This window comes from Podarcis pityusensis (genome assembly GCF_964106645.2).
Source record: "Podarcis pityusensis genome assembly, chromosome: 2".
Classification (NCBI taxonomy): domain Eukaryota; kingdom Metazoa; phylum Chordata; class Lepidosauria; order Squamata; family Lacertidae; genus Podarcis; species Podarcis pityusensis.
Genome location: NC_138029.1, coordinates 37,053,999 through 37,080,824, shown reverse-complemented (window position 1 = coordinate 37,080,824; position 26,826 = coordinate 37,053,999). Strand labels below are relative to the sequence as shown.

The 26,826-nt window shown below is 43.9% G+C and overlaps 1 protein-coding gene across 1 annotated transcript in view; it reads right to left on the bottom strand.

Moving 5' to 3' along the window:
* Positions 1–18,613, bottom strand: part of MGAT5B (alpha-1,6-mannosylglycoprotein 6-beta-N-acetylglucosaminyltransferase B) — a 176,955-nt gene extending 158,342 nt beyond the window's left edge. The window contains exons 1-2 of the mRNA XM_080993711.1: positions 17,814–18,613; positions 8,023–8,135 (exon numbers count right to left, since the gene is read on the bottom strand). Coding sequence (XP_080849837.1) covers positions 8,023–8,135; positions 17,814–17,881 — 181 coding nt within the window. The 5' untranslated portion in view covers positions 17,882–18,613. The remainder of the gene's footprint in view (positions 1–8,022; positions 8,136–17,813) is intronic.
* Positions 18,614–26,826: the final 8,213 nt, after the last annotated feature.

The following is a 26,826-nucleotide window of genomic DNA, read 5'->3' as shown; positions in this document are numbered from 1 at the left end:
TAGCATGCTTTCCGATTTCTGTGTTGACCTATGAGGAATGGCTGTGTTAAGTCACACCTAACACTAAGCCATGGTTTGGAAAATTGGCATGTGTTTGAACATCTGAACCCAGTCTACAGGCTAACCATGATTTGTTTTCTGCCCACAAACCATGATGTGAAGCCAGAAAGAGAAAACTCAAGAGCAGCTAGAAAACTAAACAGGCTTAGGAGAAATAAACCAGGGCTTTTGCTTCTCTGTGAAACAACTAACAATTTGTTGAACAAACCATGGTTTAGTGTTATGTGCAAATACAGACTCTGCACATTTTTATCATATGTATCGGATATGGAAGCTGATCACCTTGCATTAAGATCAGGACTGAAGAGAGAGAATACATTGTTTTGGTTGTTATATATGGAAGAAGGCATGTTTAGATATGAAGCTATTCCACAGGGATTATTATTCATATTTTTCACCCATAGCTCGGGCCCAGTTGTGATGAAAACTGCAAAGCCAACACAGCAACGGGGGAATTTACAATTTGACACTGGACAGCTTGATGGTAGCTCAGTCCTGGACATAATAAAAAAGCCTCCTATTTGGGAACAGGGATTGTTGGCCAGTGTGAAATATATGCCTACCTTTAAGGAGACACCCAAGCTTCAATGAAAAGTGGACAGTAAAGACAACGGATGAAAACCATTGTTCAAGCTGCTTTTGCTGGGCAAAATCCAGCCAAGTAAGTCCTAATCCTGCAGTAGCAGATTTAATGGCATTCACAATGATTAGGGAGATGGTGGGGAGAAACAGAACCAGCTTTGTATTCTCCTCCATCAGGGAGAAAGCTAAGCCAAGTATCAAAGAGGCAGCATTACACGATAATCTCTTTTGAAGTCAACTAAGCATTTTGCAAACCAACAAAGGAATTTTGGGAACCAACCTATCAATTCCCTGCCCAGCCGATATGCTCTGTTTGGCTTTATTTTTTTAATGAACAACAGGGCAGGATTTATCTTTGAGGGAGGTACAAGAACTCCTAGAGAACAGACTTGGAAAGGCTTTATTCATCTGTACCTCCTGAGATGTAGGCTGGCAAAGGGAAAAGGCCAACAGTGTTTTGGTTTTTCTTTTGGATTTTTCAGAGTAAACACCTAAGGATCATAAGAATCATAGAGTTGGAGAGTTGGAAGGGACCATGAAGGTGACCCCCCTGCAATGCAGAAATTTTTTGCCCAATGTGGGACCAGGAGCATATATAAAAGAAGAAAATTGTGGTAAAGGAATGCAGTAATGAAGTTATTCCCTCAGAACAATCTGGTCCTCTGAACAAGGAGAAGTGCCAAAAGAGCACCATTTCAGTGCTGATCTGCGAGAAGAGAAGTGAAAGAAAGTGTTGGCTAAACCAGAACAACTGTGTTTATAAGAACATGGCCTCCATTTCTCAGACCCCAGAATGGGACTCTGCATGAGAAAGAGTGTGTGTGTTCTTTCCCCAAGTCTGTAAAAGGGGCATTGGGAGAGGCTTTCCATTTTTATTAGATTCCACAAGAGCAGTGTGGCTTTAGTTTGGGATTTAAAGACACACCAGCTATGATTAAAAAGTTGGGTTTCAAGAATTATTGAGGAGAAGGGAAAGAAAGAGTCCCTAGCACAATTTCAGTAAAGCTATGCTGAGGTGGTAATAGTGTGATTTGTGGGAGTGGGAGCAAGGGAAAGTCTCTGAGCTAGTTGGGGGGGGGAATAAGATTATATAATATATATATATTTCGTTGCATCTGTGCCAGCAGATCACTGCAAGCAGGCAGGCGTCTCCCCCTCCCGACTTCCCACTGCAGCCAATGAAACCGAAGTAATCTTAAACTTAAACCAAAGGTTTATCAACACACAGTCACAAATAAGGGGGTCAAACACCCCCAGGAAGTTATTGAGTGGTTTCATCCTTGCATTGTCGCTGGCTAGATATGTTTTCAAACTCTCCAAAGCAAAACAAGAGAAGAATGCAGAAGTATAGGAAATGTACAAAACCATGAGAAGCTGCAAGTTTCATTTCATGAGAATCATTTTCCACCCCCATCCAACTAATGGTGGCAAATTACCCTCGGAAGATATGTACTGTCATCAATATAAGAAAGAGGAAGGAGACCTGGAAAAACACTTTCATAATATTGACTTTCCAGCAAGGTTATTCCATCTGGCTCACCAACACGAGGGCTGGGTGTACTTGCAATAAATGTAGTATGCCTGTGTTTTGACTATCAAAAGTAACTTAATTCTCCTGCAAGTTCCAAAGATCTCAGAAACCCACTCCATGGCAACTCAGAGCAGGGCTTTTTATTTTGCCCCCCCCCCCCCCCGTTCTGTGGAACAGCATTCCTGTCGAGTTATAACAGGCACCCACTAGCTGCACTTTGAACTGTTGAAGACATTTTTGTTTTGACAGGCTTCCCCAACTGGATAAATGGGTCTTTGTCACAAGTGTCCATTTGTTAGGATTTTGGTCTTGTTTCATATGTATTGATGCTATTGTGTTTTTAGCTTTTAAAAATTATGTTATGTGTAAATTGCCTTGAGGTGGTGGTTTAGAAGATAAATAATAAATCAGTTGTTGTAATTGTTGTTGTTGTTGTTGTTGTGGCTGACTTGAAAAATGTTATTATTCAGATGCAACACATAGTTGACCAAGAATACAAATATCAGAAGGGCTGATACATAAAAATGGATGGCAAAGCAATGGAGCAATGTCATTTGTGTTTATTAATCCGCACAGAAGAAGCCTCCTACTTAATAGCACCACTTACAAAAATGGCAACCATGGACAGCGCTATTCTCTCAGATCCCAATTGCATGTTATACAGAACTTCCACCATGACCTATTTTAAAACAGCCTTCATATTGCTTCCAGGCAATTTTACCTTTGCGAATGCTCTTTACACACACACAAAGATGTGCTTCCAAGTAGCAGTCTCACTCTTGCTCTTTTGAAGTTAAATGGAACTTTAAATTATTCCTTTCCTGTCCTCTCTCAATACTGCACGGTTGTTAAAGAGAAAGAAGCTACGACACACCGACACACACATACACTGCACAATTTGATCCTTCAACAACCCATTATGTGTCTTGTGCTGCAGAGACACAAATAGCCAAATTGTTACTCCACATCTATTTTGTATCTCCCTCAGAATCAAAGTTGCATATCAGATAGACTCATCTGCTTCCAAATGGGAGCAATCAATTGTACTCTGCATTTGGGGCTAGGAGTACTGCTAGACAGCTGCTCCCTTCAGCAGCCAGAGTGCTCTTGCTCTGCTCCTCCTCTGACTTGATAACATTTTTGAGATGAATTTAGAGAGAATTCCACCCCTCTTCTTTCACTACCCACTATTGGTGAGCTATAAAAAATGCAGGCATTGGGAGCTGTCGGTCAGCTTGCCCAATTCACTGAAGTCCAGACTATGTGTTATTATTAAATGCATGGCAGCTGCCGCTTCGTGTCTCATGATACTGTCTATATGATTTTAAAACCTTTAAAAGGATTCCCTTCTCCCATGCAAACCTATGGTAAGGCTATCAATGACTCCCAACCACAATGGCCATGTTCTCTGCCTTGACTATCAGAGGCAATATGCCTTTGGATACCAGTTTCTGGGGGGATCACAAGTGGGGGGGGGAGCTATTGTGTTGAGGTCCTGCTTTTAGGCTTCCCATAGGCATCTGGTTGGCCACTGTGGAAACAGGATACTTGACTGGATGGGTCATTGGCCTGATCCAGCTGGACACTTCTTATGTTCTTATCTGCTGAGAGCATTACCTGAGGTTCTGCCCCAGGCAACTCCCTCCCAGTCCAGCCTTTGGTTACTGGGAACAAAGCATTTTCTGCAGCCATGCTCTGATCATAGAACTCCCTCTTCAGTCACATTGGTCTGGAATTTTTTGTCCCAAGCCGTCCTTGTTCTCCCAGCGGTAAACAATATGGACCTGCTGAATATTTTTAATTGCTCTTCTGCATACATTGAATCTTAGGCTATTTTAAGCTGGATTTAGCCTGCGTTTTTGTGCTGTTTAAATTGGGAGCCTTGAAGGCTAATCAGGATGGAAAGGCAGGACAGAAATGTTTTAATTAAAGGTGATGTGTGACAGGATGTTATCACACCCAGCATTTCCTACATCACTGCTCCAATTCATTGGCGGCTGCTTGGGGGGATAAGCAAATGCTGAGAGCCCTGTCATAATGTTTTAACTAAATGCTACAAGGTGGATGGGAATCTCTCTTTCTTTCTTTTTTTTGCCTGAGGGCCACATTGCCCTCCAGGGGCCACATGCTAGTGGGCAGAGACTCTTCCCTTTGTGCAGAAGGCAACATTCCAGGCACACAAAGAGGTTTCTGCATGAGCCAGTGTGACATAATGGTTAGAGTGCTGGACTAGGACAGGTATGGGTAAACTCCGGCCCTCCAGATGTTTGGGACTACAATTCTCATCATCCCTAGCTAACAGGACCAGTGGTCAGGGATGATGGGAATTGTAGTCTCAAACATCTGGAGGGCCGGAGTTTGCCTATGCCTAGGATGTGGGAGGCCAGGGTTCACTAGCCATGAAGTTCACTAGCTGACCTTGGGCCTGTCACCATCTCTTAGCCTAACCTACCTCACAGGGTTGTTGTGGGATTGAAATGGGGAGGAGGAGAACCATGTACACCACCTTGAGATCCTTGGAAGATACAGGTGGTATAGAAATCTGTTAAGTATGTGCATTTCTCTATCCACTATCCATATAAGCCAGAGGTGCTATCACAGTTCAAAAATACATTCCAGCCAAGCGAAAGTACAAAGGTATTACAGAGCACAGCTGGTGGGGATGTGGCCTAGGGAGAGTTCCAAGGGCCAGAAATAGTGAGCAGCATTTGACCCCTGACCCTGAGGTTCCCACACCCTTGAACTAAAGGGAGATTCAGAGGTCATGCACACAAATTGAAGGAATGCACAGTGAGGATAATAATAATAATAATAATAATAATAAATAAATAAATTTTATTTATACCCCGCCCTCCCTAGCCAAGACTGGGCTCAGGGCGGCTAACACCCGATATAAAACAATTTATTAAGATACAACTTAAAAACAAGATTAAAATACAACATTAAAATGCAGCCCCATTTCAATAGAAACTCAAATCAAAAACTTTTTGAGGATAAAAAGGTCAAATCTTCACTAAGGCCAACTATTCAGACTGGTCCTACGTGGGCCAGAAAAAATCCAGGGAAGTCCCCAAATAGGAGTTCCATCAGAGAAGGAGAATGGAAAAAGGAAAGAGGGGGAGCAGATCAAGTTGATTCCAAGCCAAAGGGCAGGTGGAATAACTCTGTCTTACAGGCCCTGCGGAAAGAAATCAGATCCTGCAGGGCCCTGGTCTCATGAGAGAGAGCTTTCCACCAGGCCGGAGCCAATGTTGAAAAGGCCCTGGCTCTGGTTGAGGCTAATCTAACTTCCTTAGGGCCGAGGTCCTCTAGGGTGTTGCTATTTATGGACCTTAAGGTCCTCCGCAGGGCATACCAGGAGAGGTGGTTCCATAGGTACAAGGGTCCTAGGCTGTGAGACTGCTCAGGATGGTCTGATGTGTGTGCACATAGTCCTCATGTTCCTACAAACTGGGACAAGAACCCTCTAAGCAATAGCAATGGATCTGGAAAGACTTTCTACTTTTGCACATAGCCTTGGGAGTGCCACGCTATGGTGGCACAGATAGTCATGCAAGAAACACTGAAAACTGTTAAAAGATAACAGTTTCAACATCATACAGTCCTTCTATAGCCTGTTGATCTTACTAGACAAAAGCAGGTGACCATTTGCCCCGTAGAAAAATGAGAATGTGCTACTCCTTCAATCATCTGGTGTGAGATGTTCGGAGCCAATGACAGAGGACTCAACTCAGACCACAGAGATCAGCAGCAGACACAAAACTGCCCCTCTCTGTTTCCCCAAGGTGAAACAAAGGGATGCAAGAGTGATTACAGGCAATGAAACCGTACGAAGTTAAATGTCATAGAAAAGCAATTTGCTTTTTTCTCAGCCTCTGCTCACCAACCATCCGTCTCACAGGGCTATTGTGTGGACAGATCAAATAAGGACTGCAAAAAAGGAGGAAAAACCATAAAAATCTTATGTGAAGGGAGAAACAGTGGCAACCACAGCATTTTATATCAAAACAAAAAGTGTGTGCCATGGCAAACTTGCATGGCTAGCATACTCCAGAATAGACCACCAGGAGTCACAGCCCATGATTTCATTCATGATTACCTTCCTAGGCCGTCAATGACAACCCCAGAATTCTTTCCGATTTTAGTGTTGCTTCAACCAGTAAAATGTAGGGATGCCAGATTAAAAACACAGATAATCATTTTTGCCTAAACTCCTTGCTGCAGCAAATGATGATATTGTGACAGGTGAGATGGGATGCAGGAAGAGGAAGGGCCCCTATCTTTACCACACTGTGTGGTGTATGCGGCTACTGACTGGCCAGGAGTTACGGTCCATGAATCAGACCCACTATTTTTGGAAGGGAGATCAGAGGACCCCAAGGATGTGGAGGGCTGGGTGTGGAAACAGTCAGGAGAGGAAGCCTCAGAAGGTAGCACCCTACTCCCCTGCGAAGGGACCCACAGAAGTCAGCAGGGACCTTTATTCATTTATTTATTTAAGACACATACACTGCTATATCATTTGCTATTCTAAGCAGCATACATAAAACAAACCATACAGAAAATCACCAGCATGGTCTGAAGAGGTGGCCCCTGGAACTTTCAACAATGCAAGGACTCTATCAGAAAAAACACACATCAAGACTCATAATAATAATAATAATAATAATAATAATAATAATAATAATAGATTTATACCCCGCCCATCTGGCTATGACCACTATCTTAGCTGGGGAAGGAGAACTAAGCAGATAACACCAAACCTGCCAGCAGGCCTGCTTAAGCTTTCTGTTGGTTTTGGACCTTAGCTTGTTGTCTTGGATGCCTATGTGCAAACCAGACTTTACCCATATCCACTCCTGCTTCTCTCAACTCCAGAATACCTCCTCTGAAGCAGGATACCATTTATCCTTGTGCAACTCTTTTTCAACATTTTTACTATCATCAAAATACCTTGTACAGGGTCTCCAGAGGGACACGCTGCAAATGACTTATACTGAGATAAACAACAAAACTCTCAAGCATTGAACAACTCTCTCTCTCTCTCTGTTGTACAGAAATGATACAGTTTACATAGAGTCGCAACACGATAAAACAACACATTGCCTTCCTGAAGTTCCCTCGCTGGGGCTGCATCACCACAAAACATCTTTGGAAGCCTGCTGGCCAGAGAGGGGAAATGGCCTCTTCTCCTTCACCTCAGTCTCCTCAAGAGCATCGGCACTTGAGAAACTGAAACTGACAACCCTGCTCTTCAGGGTTCAGGACCTTACAGAGAGGAGACAGTGGGCATGATCCCAACTGCACTGAGGCAACTGCCCGTCATGGTGGCCGCTCTCCGCTTTGGCTCGCTAACTGAGCATGTGCAGAATCATTAAAGCACTAGATGTCAGTGGGTTACACTTGCACATGTATAGGGTGCAGCTGACCTCATCAGCCATGGAAGGTGTTGCTGACCAATGAGCATTCTGAACCTAACCCAGCCTATCCTTGCAACTAGCACCACTACTTATGCCTGTCAGTAAGGGTGTAGGGGCTCCCTTTCTTTTCGTTCACCATTTGGTGCAAGGGAAGGGAACATTTTCCATTCCAAGGCCACATTCTCTCATAGGCAACTTTCTGGGGGCTGCATGCAACTTGTGTGGCCTGGGGAGGAGGCTTGGGGACTGTTCCAGGGGCCAGACAAAGAGGTCTAGAGGGGCACAATGCAAATGGCCCCCAGGACTAAGATTCCCCAAATCTGGCTGCAACAGCCTTTCCTACTTCATCAGCCATGCGACTTAAAGGCAAAAGCTATTTTTCAGGTTGCTGATCTGACAAACATAGTCAAATGAGTGATATGGAGTTACCTTCGGTCCTGATGGTGAATGGCGAGTCCCCCAGTCTTTTGGCTGAAAACTGACCTCCCAGTGATGTCATTAAGAAGCAGAGAGTGAAAAATCCAATCCCAACCACAAATATCCTATAAAGGGAGACAAAAGAGGAGGCATCATCAGGTATAAAGCTAAACAATATGCAGAAGAAATTCCCTACAAATTCCCACTACTTTGAAAGAGCTTTAAGGATCACTTCCATCCCTCTGAAATTGCTTCCAGGAGGTGGGTAGCAGCTCCTCCAGGCACCAGATTTGGGTCTGGCCTTGGAAACACACAACTGGGAAGAAGGTTTTTTCTACTAGCACAAGTGTGTGGAGTTAAGGGTTCTTTGCCACGAGGAAGATGATGCTTTGTCACAATCTGATCCTCAATCAAGCGTAGGCACTAAGTGACTTCGTTGCTCCCCTAAGTAAGAAATGACAAACCCAGCCATCAAAACTTCACCACTTTTTTTCTCATACTTGTTGGATTGAATAAGCTGCGGGGCAGGAGTAAACATTGTGTTAGCTGGAAGAGGACACAGTACTTCTCTCTGCTAAACAAATTAATTGTACTTAACAAGAATGAAATCTGCATGTATCGGAACACTCACCACAGGGCATAAATCCACTGGGATGTTCTCCTGCAGAAATGTCAGAGTAACACTTTTTGCACAGCTCCCTGTCATTTCTGAAGTGTATTAATCATTTCACCCACTGCCTACTTACTAATAAAATGTAAAATATTGTGCAGCCTAACTTTAACCAACAATGATTCTTTTTAATAATTTAAAAAAACTTCTCAAAAAAACTTTGTCTTGGACCTCCAGGAGTTAGGTGTGTAACTATATGACATTTATACCAGATCTGGCCAATCTAGAGACTTTGTACTAACTGCCAACCATAGGGGCCCATGTTGCTCACTCCTGTTCTCTTTTAACCCCAACAAAGATTGCTCTGAAGCCTGAGTGTGTGCTGTCCTAGGTAGCTTAAGAGTCAGAGACTATTGGAATGCTACAATTCACAATGGCAGACCACTAAATCAGACTGGTGTATGCTGTTCAGCCACTTCAACAACAATCTCTCTTCTCCCCAAAACATAATATAATGAAGTGGTACCTGGTGTGCGTCTAATGGGGGGGTGGTATTTAATTGTCAGGGTGGGCCCTGCTTTGTCTTCAGTCTTTTCTCCAGATTCTTCCCATTGATTAAATACACACACACACTCATCATTATGCCAGACTTGTTTAGGCATTTGAATCTTCATAATTGTAATCGAGCAAGGAGTGATGGTTAAACACTGCATTTAATTACTAATTTAGACCACTGGAGAAGCAGGGGGAGAAGGAAAGAAAAAAGAAAGAAAGAACTGAAAGGAGGGGAAACAGTCAAATGAGTTGCCTGGTTTAGAAGAATCTCATTAGAAGATGAAAAACTTCAAGACTGCAAATGCATTTCAGAGGATGAAACTGCAGCGCCTGCGGTACCCGACAGGATCAGAATAAGTAAGTTACAAGAACTTCAATGGGGCAATATGATGATCAGATAATTACGTTCACTCTGGTTTTCCTCAAGCAAAATAACCACTTGCACATTATTTGATTTCCATCCTACCCCATTTTCCTAAGCCGTATAATTGTCCCAAGAAACCCCTGTTTCAAGATGCACCACAAAGGGAAGCCTTCTTATTCTTAACAGTGCAAAAGCAGAGAGTGGCTTTGGATGTTTCTGCTTGCAAAGGGAACAAGAGCAAAAGGCCACCAATTTGCCCCCCCCCCCCCACTTTGGTGAGAAATTCCTAAGGCCACCACTGTCGCTTAGTGTCACATCCACATTTAACATAAATGTTAGTGTAACCCAAGCTAATCAGTACCATTCACTTGTCACTGAGACAGTAAGGAAAAAATGGCACATATAATAAGAAGTAAGGAAAAGGTGAGCACACTGCATTAATATTGTGTTTTGCTATGTTATGCATTTTTGTGTTCTTATATGTGATCCTGGGATAAAGGGTGCATAGAAATTTAATAAATAAATCGTCATAATGAATAACTTTAAGTGCACATAGCAGCAATGATGGCCACCAATCTGGGTGGCTTTATATGAAGATTAGGCAAATTCATGGAGAATAAGGCTAGCCATGTCTCCTAGCCGCAATGGCTATGTTCTTCCACCACGGTTGCAAGGGAGTGTGCCTCTGAATACCAGTTGTTGGGACTCACAAGTGGGGAAACTGCTGTTGAGTGCAGGTCTTGCTTGTGGATCTCACGGCATTTGGCTGGACAAAATGGTCCTCTGGCTTGATCCTGGAGGGCTCTTCTTATGTGGGAAAGGGTTTCCAAGACTGTGGCTGCCACATAACATAATATCACAATTATCGCTTAGTTAAAAGGGGGGGGGGTCTTTCTTTTCCAAGGTTTTTTGCTAATAGGTGAGCAGTTGCTAGAGTCCAGTGGCATAACCGTTAAGACCCAGCATTAATCTGCAGTCAAATTAGGAATGTTCAACGTGTCCTTCAACGTGACCAATTTCTCTCTAGTTTTTCATTTTATTAAGAATAGAGCAATTCAACAAATTGTCACATTGCACAAGGATCATTTGCAGCTATGATCAGTGGGAAATACCCATCTCCCCAGGTTAAACATGATCACATCCATCTTCCTTAGTAATAGTGTATAGTAAGGTAAAGGGACCCCTGACCATTAGGTCCTGCCGTGACCGACTCTGGGGTTGCAGCGCTCATCTCACTTTATTGGCCGAGGGAGCCGGCATACAACTTCTGGGTCATGTGGCCAGCATGACTAAGCCGCTTCTGGCAAACCAGAGCAGCGCATGGAAATGCCGTTTACCTTCCCGCCAGACCTATTTATCTACTTGCACTTTGACGTGCTTTCAAACTGCTAGGTTGGCAGGAGCAGGGACCGAGCAACGGGAGCTCACCCCATCGCGGGGAATCGAACCGCCAACCTTCTGATCAATAAGTCCTAGGCTCTGTGGTTTAACCCACAGCACCACCCACAGCCCTAGTGTACAGTATGCACCCTTTATTTATAAATAAAGGAAGATCACATTGTACCAATAAATTTGGCTGTGGTGCACTTAACTGAAGCCAACGTTCTTTTTGTTTTGTTTTGTTTGTATACTACTTTATGTACTAGTGGTAGAAATAGCCTAGAAAGCAAACATGGTGCAATACTCTTGCAGGAAGGGATCCCATGAGCATCCCATGGCAGCAGACAAGGCCAAAGGGGCGGGGGGAGAGATGGATGTGTATTCTCATCATACACAGAAGCCCCAGGGGAAACCTTTCACTCTCACTCCCACAGAGGCTGCTTGGTGGTGTGTCCTGCTGCCTTTTCAGCAATGCAGCTTTATAGTAGACTCTTTGAATACAACTCTAGGTTACAGCAGTTTTACCATACACTTGCGGCACCTAGAATATATTTACATCAGTTGCATGCATGCCAATTTCAAGCAGAAGGCTAGTCTTTCTACATTCATTTCTTTCCTACATCAACATCTCACCTTCTTTTGTTTGGTTATGTCTCTGGACCGCATGCTTCAGTCCATAGTGCAGTCCAAGGTGAGTTTCTCTATTACAGTCTTGTATGCACAAGCTTCTATGACCACATTGGGCTTGTTTTTTAAAAGATGGGAATAATCAGGACAACAGAGGTGCCTGCTATTGTGTGTGTTGGATTCTCAACATCTGGAGCAGGCATAGGCAAGCTCGGCCCTCCAGATGTTTTGGGACTACAACTCCCATCATCCCCAGCTGACAGGACCAGTGGTAAGGGATTATGGGAGTTGTAGTCCCAAAACCTCTGGAGGGCCGAGTTTGCCTATGCCTGATCTGGAGGGTGGGGTGGGGAGGCTGAATGCATTCCCATTGCCCTTCGTACACCATAAATACATTTGTCTTTATCAATATAGGAAGCTGCCATATACAGAGTAAGGTGGCTTGGCCTAGCTAGCTCAGTATTATCAACAATGACTGGCAGTAGCCCTCCAGGGTTTCAGACAGGGCTCTCTCCCAGCCCTAACTGGAGATGCTGTGGATTGAGCCTGGAAACTTCTGCATGCGAAGCAGATGCTCTCCCACTGAGCTTCATCTCTTCTGCTTACAAAACTATACACTTCGGCATGAAAGAAAGAAAAGGAAGAAAATTGGCCCTGAAATTAGTTTTAAACTTCTCAGCTTTTTTAAAAAAAGACCCTAAAGCTAGTCAGAAAAAGTAGTCTACTCCAGCCAGTCCCTCCCCGTGCCATCCTTCATCACAGCACAATAAGTCGGGTTCTGCTGTTCTATTAAGCCAACCGTCATTCAACATGAGAGAAGGTGACAGCTCTCCCTGATGGCTGTGTATAGCCCATGACACAACTGGCACAGCCAGTGAATTGCTACTGAGAGACGTATCCGTCCATCCAGCTTCTAGTTTTGCACGCAACCCCATTTGAGAGCTCATCTTGCATTAGGCCAGTCAGCTTTGCCATGGACCTTAATAAGATCAAGGCTGGCACATTTTTTAAGAACAGTAAAACACACAATTCAGGAAAAGATGGCCTGGGTGGACCTCTCCCACATGAACTCACCATGAGAGTTTCTTTGACAGGGAGAGCGGCAACCAATCACAGCCCACTGGAATGAGCGCACCTGCATGATATACATGTCTGTCACATTCACATGTTACGCATTTGAATTACTTTAGGGATGTTACACACAGTGACAAATCTGGCTTTGCCACCAAGCATACACTCCACAAGGCAGCACTCTGACAAGGGGTGTAGTGGTTAGCGTGTTGGACTAGGACCTAGGAGACCAGGGTTCAAATCTCCACTCAGTCATGAAACCAATCATTGTCCCTCAGTCTAACCTACCTCAGTGGATTCTTGAGGGGATAAAATGGGGAGCTCCTTGTCTAATACAACTGTAATGATAGATAGATAAGGCTGGATAGCTCAGTTGGTTAGAACATGGTGCTGATAACACCAAGGTTGCAGGTTTGATCCCTGTATAGGACAGCTGCATATTCCTGCATTGTTTGGGGTTGGACTAGAACAGTGGTGGCCAAACTTGGCCCTCCAGCTGTTTTGGGACTACAACTCCCATCATCCCTAGCTAACAGGACCAGTGGTCAGGGATGATGGGCACTGTAGTCCCAAAACAGCTGGAGGGCCAAGTTTGGCCACCACTGGACTATATGATCCTCAGAGTCCCTTCCAATTCTACAAGTCTATGATTCTATTATAAATAAATGCATCTGTGTGGCACATGCGTTTTCAAATACCTGCTTGTCACATTCTTGATTTTGAGGTAAATACATTACGAAGGGACATGTGATGGGTTCATCAGAGTTACACCTGGCCCACACTCCTCTTTACATAAGCCTCTCATTCTTGTCCTTCTGTAAAGGGAATAAGTGCTTTAAAGCTTTGTGACTGTGTACCTAGTCAATAATCACTACGAAGATGAGTGTTGACAATTAAGACCTTCTGAAATTGAAGTTCTTCCCCACAATTCAAAAGGAGCAAGAGTCAACTGCGGCTTCTCTGTGAAGTGAGGGGAAATCACTATGTATCTGTTATTATTTCCCATGTTCCAGACAAGTACTGGCTCAACTTAAGCCCTGCATGCAGCAGTCATGGTTTCCTCTAAGTACTCCTATTCATAACAGGAGTTGAGGCACTTGAGGATGAGGACTCAGTATGGGCTGGGGTGGGGCTGATGAGGCAGAAGGCCCAGAGACTGCCCCTTCTGTGCAAATGGAGGAGGAGAAAGGCTCAGGGGTGTGACCTGCTCTGGCAGAGGGGTAGGATTCACAGGGTGGATCTAGCACTGCCTCCCTAGGAGAGGCTGCACATCAATAGTAAAGAGAAGTTTCAGCCCCCTAAGCAGAGTGCCCACCTGCAAGACAGGAATTCCCACAGGGATGTGAGTATCTGAGCATTCTCTGCCTCTGCTTAAAAGGGAGAATCATTGGAACAACGTTGCAGCTCTTGTTCAGTCTTGGACCTCTTGCTACTAATCTCAGACTCCTGAACTTTGGCCTTTGCTTTCCTTTGCCTTGCAGGAGCATCTGGTCTAGATTCTGCTCTAACCTAACTGCCAAGTCCGTACTGCTAGACTGCTACAATAAAAGTTTGCTTCTTTACTTGCAAGTAATGGCACCTGTGGTTGGTTTTGGATGGGAGGCAGGACAAAAGCAGCCTAAGGATGCAATCCTTCACCAGCTCAGTGGGACTTCTGGGTAGACATGTATAGAAATGCACTGTGAGATTCCTAAATGACATTACCGCAGTGCCAATGTAATGTATTTTTTATGATACAGCGGCATACCTATTGGTATACCCCATGTGAATCAATAAAATACATAGCACTTATAACTTAGTTACGTTGAAGATTTCTATGCTGCCTGTGTATGCCAGGTTTGCATGCAATGATAAGAAAAGCACAGTCAGTCCAAGACATTTGCCGCCTGAGGCAAAGGGAAAGAGATTGCCCCTTCTATGGCATGTTCAGAAGCTGAGCAGCCTGAATCTCATTTCAGCACCAGAAAATTGGACAGCGTCCTCCACCAAACCTAAGGGCAGCAGGCTAGTTTAGTGGGTGCAAAGGAGATCACACAGCACACAAAGATCCCAGCCTATTGCTGTTGGTCCATGCCCTACAGCATCTGCTGCCTAAGGTGGTCACCTCACTCGGCCTAATGGTAGGGCCGGCCCAGAACAAAGGCAATAAATACATAGAGAGAGAACACTACAAGATGAAAACACCAGATGTGGCAATTAAAGAAAGACCATAAAATTCTGGAGAACAGATAAAACTTGCATTATTTTGCTGAAATACCCGAGCACATGAAATGCCAGCTGACAGTAGCTACCAACTACCAGCGTTGTGATCAGAGAAATGAGGAGAAGGAGCCCTTCCATCATGATTTGATCCTGCTCCACAGTCTGCTGCATTACTGGCCATCATGCAGGTGTGAAGGGTTTAGGAGAACAGAAAGTCAAGACAATCTGAAACACATCTGAGAGGGAGAGCTGTTCAGGTGCCAAAAACATCCCATTGTTACAACAGTGTTTGACAGACGGGAGACATCAGATCATCCAAGGAGGAGGGAGGAGGGGCTAGAGAAGGTATAAGGCAAGGTGGCTAACCTGTGGCCTTTTGGTTGTTGCTAAACTAGAATTCTCATCATCCCTGACCATTAGCTATGCTGGTTGGGGCTGATGGGAGTTGAAGTCCAATGACATCTGGTCAACCACAGGTTCCTCACCCATGGCTGGGAACAATTCTGATGAATAGGCAGTGCAGAAGAGATCACAAGAGTAAAAGAAAGCTCATTGGGGAACAGAATGCAAAGTATTGCAAGTGGACTGTTCTGTACATTATTTGGAAGCATAATGGTCATGAAACTAACTGTCTTTTGTGAACTGCCCTGGGTAGGCTTAGTCTTGAAAGATGACATAAGTGTGTGTTTTTTAAGCAAATATATATTAAATGGTCTCTGACTGATGCCAAAATTATAACAAAGTTGGTGCTAGGCAAGCTTCTCTAGGGAGGGGGGTGGAATCCTGGAACCCTGACAAAAAAACTGTTGTACTAGACTGAATGCTGAGGTAGTTTTATGAAGAATAATTTACAATATTCTTAGGCTGAAATCCCACAACAGTATGTTTTCCCCTGGTGAACAGCTTTAAGGGAAAATTTTAGATCAGGAAAATTGCCATACCACCAGTCTTCAAAGCAAGTGCATGGGATTGCTAAGATAAATTTTAAAAATGGAAATCCTGAAAATGGTTCTCCTGCCATCCCACTAAACCCAGAGGGTCTTAAAAAACACAACCCAAAAAACTCTGATAAGAACAGGCTATTGGGAGTTTTTATTTTGGATGGGTTGCCAATGGCTTCAGTCCCTTCACTCTGCACATACATTTACTATCTCTTCCTACTTCTTAAGCCCACACACCTGCTTATTGTTAGCAAGGGAGAATAAGGTATTGTAAAACCAACAGACAGCTTTGGAATATTTGTTGACCGCTTTCCATTTTCATCTACCTGAGCTATTTACTTGACAGCTGTTTGCCAGGTAAGATAAGCAGTAGTTTTCTTATTAGGTTCATCTGAGTGAACAGCAGAGTCATATCTCACCTCAGGCTTCACCACAACAGTACTAGCCTAGTCCCATGTAGTCCAGAAACACCTGGAGAACCAAAGGTTCACTACACCTACTATATCGTAACATTATATTCCATAATCCATGTCTCTTTTATATAACAGTCTTGCTCTTATTGAGATCATTCTAGAGCATCCATTCTCAACTTCGGGTGCCCAGATGTTGCTGTACTACAATGCCCGCCACCCCTAGCTAGCAGAACCAATGGTCAGAGGTGATGGGAGTTATAGTCCAACAACACCTGGGGACCCAAGGTTGAGAAAGGCTGTAAAAGGTTCACATACTTCTGCTGGGCAGCAGTGCAGTTAAGTGATTTTAGACCCTGGACTTAATATTGTGGGGGGCAGGGGGGAGCAGTGTTCTTTAGATGGCAAAGTGCACTATGGAGTATTATAAGCCAGTCCTGCTGCATTTGGGAGCCCTCCTGCTCACTCTTTTGAATGGGGCCCTGGACTGACTGACTTCATGTATTTAGAGCATTCATACCCCACTCTTTAGCCAAGAGGCTCCCAGAGTGGTTTACATACCGTCAATTGGAACAAGACAGCCCCTGCCTGCAAACTTACATTATAAAAGACACAACACACAAGGAAAGGGAAACAGGGAGAGAAGAGGGGAGGAAAGCAAACTCAAGTGCCAATGGTTCTTAGTCAAATAGCTGTTCTTATAATGATATGTATTTCTTAGAAAGTCTTGCTCTGACAGTACCACTACTGCTAAGTGCAGGGGTCCAGCCCTGGAGGGGATGGACCAAACAGCTAATTTAAGTTTCCCTCCCCCTTTGAAGCTCATCAGACTTCATCCCAGCTGAATAACAAAACCCAGCATCCTAAACTTAGAAAGAAAGAACTTGCTTTAAAGTCCACCTAGAGCAAGTTCAATCAGTTTCACTTGCTCCTGATTTTCTTCTTGTTCTTCATGCTCTTTCAGTATGTGTATTTTTAATTTATGGACCCTTACGCAACCAAGAAAAGAAAAGTGCTACTGGAAAACAATCAGTGAATAAGCTTCAAATCTTCTTACATCATTTCAAAAGAAGATAGCAGGAAGTCTGAGCATGGATGAGAAAGGAGCCCCAAAACAAAGACAAGGGATGATAATGGCCCCATGAGGATCAACTGAAACACAATCCCTAAAAAAGCAAACTTTACATGGACACAGCAGTGAGTAGCTGAAATTCATTCATTCCACTGGGAGGCTTAGGAGGAAATATATGTTATAGACCCAGAATAATCTCATAGCCAACAGCCATCAATTCACACCAACCTATACCTAACGATGCCATGATAAAGTTTAATATTGCACTGATCCCCTGCAATATCTACAAATATCAATAAGGATCAGTTTCACTCCAGAGAAAACAACCCTCAACAAATCCCAGCATCATGAATGAGCTAGCAAACACCCTGCCAAACAGGTCTGGCATCTTCCTATTTGCATTCAGGTGAGTTCAAAAGCAAACTTGCTTCTTATTGCAGGCATGCAACTCAAATGGCCTCTCCCCTTAGAAAGGGGGGGAGGTTGTCAGCATGCAATCTTTAAGTGGTAATCACCACCACCACCCTGCCCCCAGCATCCCAGCAGGAAGGTATATATAGGAGAACTTTACCTAAAAGGCCTCAAGGTGACGAGACATCTTCTGACCATTATTTTCCCATCTGAATTCACTGTAATCATTGTTCAAACTTTTTTTAAAAAAAAGGAAGGAAGGAAAGCAGACATGTAACAAGTCCAATCACTGTTGTTATAAAGAGCCCGTGGCAGGAGGCATTTTTTTTTTTAAAGGATGTGTATAGAAAAGGAATACAGAATTGCCCTAATAATAAATCCAGGTATATTAAAGGGAATCCAATCTTCGGTTCCCTCCCAGGTGCTCTGCCTCTGTTGCCGTCTGCTTCAGAAGAAATAGGTGTGAACCCAGAAAAGAGAACTAGATGGTGTTGATTCCTACAATGTTTTAGTCACATTTTGAACGCAGGTTGTTGTAGCAAACGCAGCAGCCCTCCCTTCTCCAAGTATTAAATCCACTGTTGCTGACCAGGTGGGAGACACCTGGACCCGGAGACTCTTCTGTTCACAGGATCCTTCATCACAGCCAGTTTTCCCCCAGGTTTCACCTTAACCCAAAAAAATCCTACAGCAAACGCTCGCTCCTTTCCTTCTCCAAGCTTCAGCACTTCCAGGTAGATGCCATTTCCTGCGCTTGTTTCCTATTCAAGAGGCGACTCCCAGCCACGGATGGAGATGCAGTGGTTAAAGGGGCCAGCTCCATCCCAGCTCGGCGGCTGCCTTGTAGCATCCTGACCATCCAAAACATTCCGTTTTGAGTCTTGCGAATAGGTTGTGTTGTTTCCTTCTGGGAAGGATGCGCTGCTAGGAGCCAGGATTCGGAAGAGGCTTCGTCGTGAATTGGATGCCATCTAGTGGCAATGGCAGGGATAGCCCTGTGGCACTGGGCTTTTATGAACTGTGAAGAGCATACCTGAAAGGTGGTATTGCACAGCAGCCTTACAGCCGTGCCTGTTTCCTATTCAGCCACTTAACACCAGATATGGGCTTTTGCCTTCTGGTAGTGGCGCCCTCCCTGTGGAACGCCCTCCTTTCAGATGTCAGGGAGATAAAGAATTACACAACTTTTAGAAGACATCTGAAGGCAGCCCTGTATTGGGGAGGTTTTTAATACTTGATGTTTTATGTTCTTAGATATGCTGTAAGCTGCCCAGAGTGGTTGGGGAAACCCAGTCATATGGGCGGGGTATAAATAAAAAAATTGATGATGATGATGATGATGATGATGATGATGATTATTCTATTGCCAGAAAACCCAATACATGCTCAGGCAGAATGCTGAAGGAACAAGATGTGGCTGGCACAATACACCACATCAGCACTGCTAGACTGGGTTACTGCACCAAGCTCTAACACGGAGCTGCCTTTGAAAAGGGTTTGGAAACCTCAGTCACTCCAGAGGGTGCTAGCCAACTTGTTACTGAGAAATGATCTAGGAGAGCACACTATGCCAATATCCAAAGCTTTCTATGAGTTAACAGCTTCTGGGTCTAATTCGAAGTGCTGGCAGGGCAAGCCCAGCCCATTGGGGGATACAGATTAATACCTTGGTTCATGAGTGAGGGGCACTTTCCCTCAGCTACCCACTCCCTAAGCAATCCCAGACCTGATCACCTCACCCCTTGTTACTGGTTTGGGTGTCTTCCGTACCTAGAAGAACTCTCCCCTCCTGGCTATGCTGAGACCCAGGTAGCCTGAATTCCCACAGGTTCTGCCTCTCCCAGTTCAGTCACAGCCCTCCCAGAACACTCCTGTCTGTATACCTTCCCCAGACCCTTAACCTGGTCTCCCTATCTAAACTGCAAGGCTTGCTATGGATATTTCACTTAACTCAGTCAAATTCTATCCTACTCCCTATCTCTCCTCTTAAATCAAGCCCTATCTCTCAACCTGAACCTTAGCCCTATCTAACTATCTCCCTCAGAAACTGCTCCTTTTATTCTTCCCTCCCCTCCCTGCTTTGTGGCTAGCTGACTTTGTAGCCAATCAGAGAGAGGCTCCAGCACTCTGGTGGAATTTCAGGGAGACTGCATCACCAGACTCTGGTCTGGCTCTGCTGTCCATCACAGTGAGCTTAGAAGCTATGGGAGAGGTCTTCTTGTGGTTAAGAAACAGGAAGCAGAGAGTAGGAATAAATTGACAGTTCTCCCTATGGAGGAATGTAGAAAATTGAGACCGTCCGTCCATCCCCCACACACACCAGAATTGTTTTTCAGACTGTGCTTTTTAACTCGTTCATAAATTATCTACAGTTGGGATGAGCCAGGAGAAAGCAAAGCTTGCTGATGATACCAAATTGTTCAGGCTAGTTAAAACAAAAAGGTATTGTGAAGAGTGCAAAAAGGATTTCTCCAAACTTAGGGAATGGGCAGTAAAATGACAGAAGGATTTTGCAGAAGGGCTTTGAGCTCAGTTCAGTTTTGATACTCAGAGCAAATTACTGGGCTCAGAATCCATTAATTCTAAATATATGTTGTTTGAACCTGGCTACAGTGGGTGGGTCTCAGGGTTCCAGAAAAGAAAAAGAGTAAATCCTAAAAGCTTGAAGTCAGCCCACTCCTGCTCTAATCTGATTGCAGTGTATCAAAAGGAGGCAATATGAGATATAAAAGAAAGTATTAGCCACATGTAAGAGGTTCCAAAACCGATTAGCTTTTCTAGTTGACTTAGTACACATTCCACAATGTCCTTCCACTGCAGATCTTACAAACTGAACCTGGAAGAGAAGCCACTTGGCACAATAAGGTGAATTAATGATGTGTGGGCTCAGATTCCTAAGGAACATCTTCGGGAAAGATTTCACCTGAGTGAAACCAGGGTAGGGGAACTTGTTTCTGACAAATTATGTGTGCTTGTACACGAGTAACAGAAACAAGGAACTCATTTCCATTTAAGTCTCGTCAATTTAGAAGCATACTTAACAAAGCCCAACATATGAAAGTCACAAGACATTTTTAGAAGACTACACAGATTAACTTTGTTGTGTTTGTCAAAGGGAATTCATACCAGCTAGTTGAGGAATTAATTGTGTTAACTGAGCAGAGAGCTCAGTGGATATAAGAGAATGCAATGATTGCCTGGATATTAAGGTGGGTTATGTGATATATCAGAAGTAAACCAAGCTTGGACCATACTGACTCACATTTTGTCGTATTTGGGTTCCCCCTCCCCTCTTATTTATTTATATACATTACATATCCAAATGATATAGGTAAGACACATAACTTTGAATATTCAAATACTATAAATAAAACATGTCATGTATTCTTTGCCTTTAACACTGCAGTTGTATATCCACATTAAACCAACTATTGTTACTATTGAGGGAGTCACAAGGGTACATGGGGAAAGGGAAAGCTGTAACAACATTTTGTAGTATTTGTATGGACTCAGCCCAATATGTCAAGTTGCATGAATATGATAATTGCTTTTGCTTCTCATATACTAAACCTGTCTACTCAGAAGTAAGCTCCAGTGAATTCAATGTAGCTTACTCCTAGGCAAATGGCATATCTGTTAAATGAATAGTCTAAGAACAAGTATCCCTCAGCTAGTTTCTTTGGAAAGAGAAGAGCTGGCATGACAATCTAGAGGGGATGAATTTCCTTTTCCTGAACAACCACTGCTGGTACAGAAGCTCTGCCTGCTTTTTCAATTGGCCGGCCTATTTGTGACATCACGAAGCCACTTCACCAGTGACTACTCATTCACTTTCTCCAATCTATTTGCACATATGTACTTATGAATTTTAACCTTTAGGTGATGATTTAATATGACTTTACTCATCATTACCAGCCAGAAATTTCTGTTCTATTCCTTAAGTAGAAGAATATTAACACATCTCCGGTTTCCTAATAACTTTTTTCCCCAGCAGCCGACATACTGTTGACCAGCTGTCTGCTTTTCTTCTTAGTGCAGCTCCTCAAATAATTTAAAAGAAAAACCTGTGGTGTGAAGATCAAATTATCCTTGTTATAATCGCACCTCTTGGGAGCTGTTGGGCTCAAAGGAGTATAAAAATAAACTTTACTTACTGTACTGTAATATTAATAACTCCAAAAAAAGGCAAAAACTCCTCGTTAATTTGCAGGTTCACCCATTGTCTAGAGGGAGCCATTGTGTAGAGACTGCTGAACTGCAGGCCAATGCTATCCAAATTACACAGAGACCTTTATTTAGTGGAGAGTTTGATGCAATTTTTCTCATGCTGCCACAAACCTGCCTCCACAGCCTGTGTGGCCCAAACCTCTGCTCCAAAGTCAGCCCTCTCTTTGGTTAGAGCATGGGTAGGCAAACTAAGGCTCGGGGGCCAAATCCGGCCCAATCGCCTTCTAAATCCAGCCCACGGACAGTCCGGGAATCAGCATGTTTTTACATGAGTAGACTGTATGCTTTTATTTAAAATGCATCTCTGGGTTATTTGTGGGGCATAGGAATTCATTCATATTTTTTCCCTCCAAAATATAGTCTGGCCCCCCACAAGGTCTGAGGGACAGTGGACCAGCCCCCTGCAGAAAAAGTTTGCTGACCCCTGGGTTAGAGTGAATTGGCTACCACAGGTGAACCGGGTTCGCGTCTCCGCTCCTCCACATGCAGCTGCTGGGTGACCTTGGGCTAGTCACACTTCTTTGAAGTCTCTCAACCTCACTCACCTCACAGAGTGTTTGTTGTGGGGGAGGAAGGGAAAGGAGATTGTTAGTCGCTTTAAGACTCCTTAGGGTAGTGATAAAGCGGGATATCAAATCCAAACTCTTCCTCTTCTTCTTCTTCATAGGCAGCAAATGCTGAGGGCAAGATGCAGGGGGCCATGCAACTTGCCTTGCACACTTAAGCTAGCTTGCTGTCCTTAAGTGTAGTCAGTGTTGGGCAGCATGGTGGGGCAGCGCTGCTCACCTGACCTCTGGTTGGTCACATCGCTGTTGCTTACTGGCAGGTAGAGTGGGAGGGGCTGAGGCAGTGGTGAGGCTGGGAAAGTGCAAACACACCAGTGGGAACACAGGGTTGTCCCTGCCGATGCATTTGTATCACATCAACCTCACCACTGCCTTGGCCCCCTATCCCTCTAATTCCCAGGAAGCAAAAGCTGTCAGGAGCTGTACACTCGAGTAGGACCCTGGCAGAGACACATGCCCAACTGGCATGTTCCCTCCCTCCCTTCAGGAGCTTCAAAAGCTTTCTTCAGCCTGAACATCACAGTGACCGGTGCCAAACGACACCGGCACACTTAGGGATCCACAGAGTTTGCGCATCATGCGTAACAGACCTCAGCAACTCAGCATTTTGGCTAGTCTACTTTATTTACATAGAAACACACACGGAGCACTGCAACATGGCTCCCCCTCTCTCTAGCATCAGACAGCAAAGAGAAAGGACAAAGGACAATAGTCCCACTTCACGGAACACAGTAACACAAACATCCTGTCTCCGTCACTTCCCACTCTGTGGAGTCAAAACATATACCGTCATGTGATAGACAACAATCCCATGACTGCAATCATGGAGCAGGAATTCTGACAAAAGCAACATGAACAACAGCTGGTCAAGGGAGCTGCCCTGCTCCTGGGTGTCCTTAAGAATGCTGTCCCATCCCCAGTGTTGAAGCAGCCTTCAGTTGCCAGCTGAAATGTTGACAAACTGATTGAGAAATGTTTCCGCTACATCTTCTTCACACTATCTCCTCCATTCATTCTCTGTACCATCTGGCTAAAATAGGAATGAGAAGTGGAATGCTGATTACCCTAAATAACCCTCTTGGCTACCCTGTGGTTGACATCTTCTTCCAATTTTTGCATACGAATGAGAAATGTCTTTTTTATTAAAAAAAAAAAAGAGAGAAAGAAATAAAAATCATAAATGGCAGACACAAAATATGAAGTGAATTCTCATAATCCTTCATTGTTTTCCATGAGATTAGATCCCCCTTCCAGGGAGGCTTAGAACATCATCTTCCGTAAGGAAAGATTTCGTGATGTGTGGAAAAAACAGGCTAAGAAGTTATTAAGGATTAGACGAATAGGCAATTTCTGTAGAGCCAGGGGGAAATGTTTCCCCTCGATTGCCCAATGTTGGATCATTCCCCAGTCTCTCTGAAATATGTGTGAAAAGCTCAGCCTGGCCTTTATCTCTTCTTTCCTACAACTTAAGGAATCAAAACATCCGTTCCCATTTCCCCAGCAGCAGGAGCTGAAGGGCAGGAAAGTGGAGGGATATGCTAATGGAGACATTTGGCAGGATGTGCTGGGAAAGATCACTCTAGGTCTTGTGTGCCTAACTCTCCCTGCACTGGTGTGGTGGTGCCGGCCTCCCCCCTCAAGCCAGAGGACTGGACACTTGCTGCTGTGAAACAGCTATAAGCAAGAATAAGCCACCCATGCTTAAACACCAGCAATTGTAACAACAGCTGCTTGTCTTGCCCTGGATGGACCTGTAGTGTTTCTAGGATTGCTAGATGATGCCATGCACGAGACAATCATATCCTTAAACAATTGGTGAGAAGGTAAAAAGTTGCTTTCTCTAACCAAGCAGGTACTCTGTGGAATGCATCCAACCTTAGTCCCAGAAGAGGCGCATTGAAATCAATGAACTTAAGTTAGTCGTATCCATTGATCTCACTAGAGCTACTCTTGAGTAGGACTTACCGTACGTTGGATACAACTCCAAAGAGTAAGTGGGGATAGCTGTGGGTCATAGAAGCACCATGAAGTGTAATAAGTTTATTTAGTTTGGGCATGTTATTATCCCACACTTTCCCGAGGAGGGGAGGTTTTTATCTAGCTCTGCACCTTTCAAATCAGCAGTTGCCTTCAGAGTAGTTGCCCTTAACTTTGAGCTTGTTCTCATTTTTTCTGCATCAAAGTTCATACAGCCCTCACTCTCTAGCACCACTTATTCCATGCCATGATAATCTCTGCATAACAGGACTGGGTCCAGTGAGGTATCACTATGGCTTAGGGATGGGGAAGAAATTTGATTCAGTTCACATCTATCAAATCCTGAAACAATATGAGAACTGACACATAGCCATTCTTCAAAATGGGCAGTTTTTCAGTGCTGTTCTCCAACCAAACAATGTTTGCAAAAGTTCAAGTTAGGGGAAATGAACGTGTTCATCAAAATAACATGCAAATGTGCATTATATTTGGAGAAATTGCTTGCTAAAATGTGTACACAAGTCAAAAATGCACATGTTTATTAGGTGGATGGTGTGGAGAAGCATATATCTGTCAGAAGAAACAACATTCAGGAGAGATTTGAGAAGTTTCTGCTGGATGTACACACTCATACAGATTTTCTCACCCCACAATTCATCCTTCTTGCATATAATCCTAAAATCTATCCAGGCTGGTTCCAGACTTACATTCCTGGGAAAGAAGAATCAATGTTCATAGAGATAGGGAAGATCAGCTACATAGCAAAAGAAAGAAAAACTAGAAGAGGAAGGAATCCACCATCCTTATGCTCTTTGAATGTGAAACTGTATAAACACTTGAGAGAGAACATGTGTCACAGAGTGTCAGTGTCACAAAGTTCAAAGCAAAAGCAAAGGAAACGTCTTTGCAATTCCAGTAGGACAACATCTGATATACAAAGAAATGAGTTTTCTACAGATGTACTGCCCCATGTTTCTTCAGTAAGAAGAGCAAGGATCAGTTGCCCCCTGTACTTTTAAAGGTCATGTTGGTGGACTGCCAGATGTAAAGGCATCCTGGAGATCTGCCTGAAAATACAGCGGGGTTGTATTTTAACGTAAGTCAAAATTGAGATTGTCCTTCAGCAACCTTTGCAAAGAAGTAAAAGCCTAGTACACAATGTAATAACAAAGGAGACAAACAAGGACAAGGTTCCTATCCATAGGTGGGCAATGCACACACAAACACACCCACTGAGGGCTGGTTTTCATTGAAATTTTAGGTCCAAGATTCCAGGGAAATAATTCATTAATTTATATTTAAGAAAAGCTTAGTGGTTCATTTAAACTTCCCCTGACTTACTCTCTGTATCAGCTGATTTCATATGCCCCCTACCCCATATAACATAATCCCAGAGCCACATTTTATGAACTAGGTAACCTGTTCATTATGTGAACACTGACTGCTTGGGATGCAAGTAATCCAAGAGACACTGCCCTCACTCATGCTGTTACATAGCCAAATGTGATTTGTTACATAGGGTCATGGCATCACCACATCCAGTACACAATTCCCAATTGGCCCGCATCATCAATATAAATGAACCAGGAAAGACAAGGCAGAAGCAGTGTCCAAGCAGCAGCCACCAGGCAGGATCTTGTAAACATGAATATTCTAGTGCTGGGTCCTTCAAATTCACTGGCCCATTCAGAGGAAAAGCTGCCTTATACCATCAGACTATTTGTCCATCCAGCCCAGCAAGGTCTACTCTGACAGGCAGCGGCTTTCCAAGGTCTCAGATGGGAAGATTTCCCATCATCTGCTACCTCAGGTCTCAGGAGCCAGAGGCAGCCTTCCAGGCCTCTCTAGCTAGTCTGTGGGACTCTCCCCAAACTACACACCCTCTTGAGCCACACCACTCACCTGCCCTGCTTTGCATCCTCCTTCTGTTTTTTTTAACCAGACTGCAATGTGTCCTCCTTGAACTTGAACAATGCTTCATGAGGTGAGGGCTCTTAATGGCTACAAGCCTTGGTGGCTATGCTCTGCCTCAAAAGTTGGAGGAGAGAGGGCTCTGCTGCTCAAGTCCCGCCTGCTGGTTACCCACAGGTATCTGGCTGGCCACTGTGGGAACAGGATGGTGAACTAGACAGGCCATTGACCTGATCCAAGAGGTTCTTAGGTTCTTGTTTACCTGGATGGAGGATAGAAAGGGATGTTCAGGTGTACAGAAACTGTATGCTGCTTTTAATTGAAATGATTCCCAAAGTGGCTTGCGAACAATAAGTAACACAACAGAATATCACAAACACAGCATAAGTAATATAAACTAATTAACAAAATCATCAATAAAACAATTATAACCTATAAGGGTAAAGGGACCCCCTGACCATTAGGTCCAGTTGTGACCGACTCTGGGCTTGC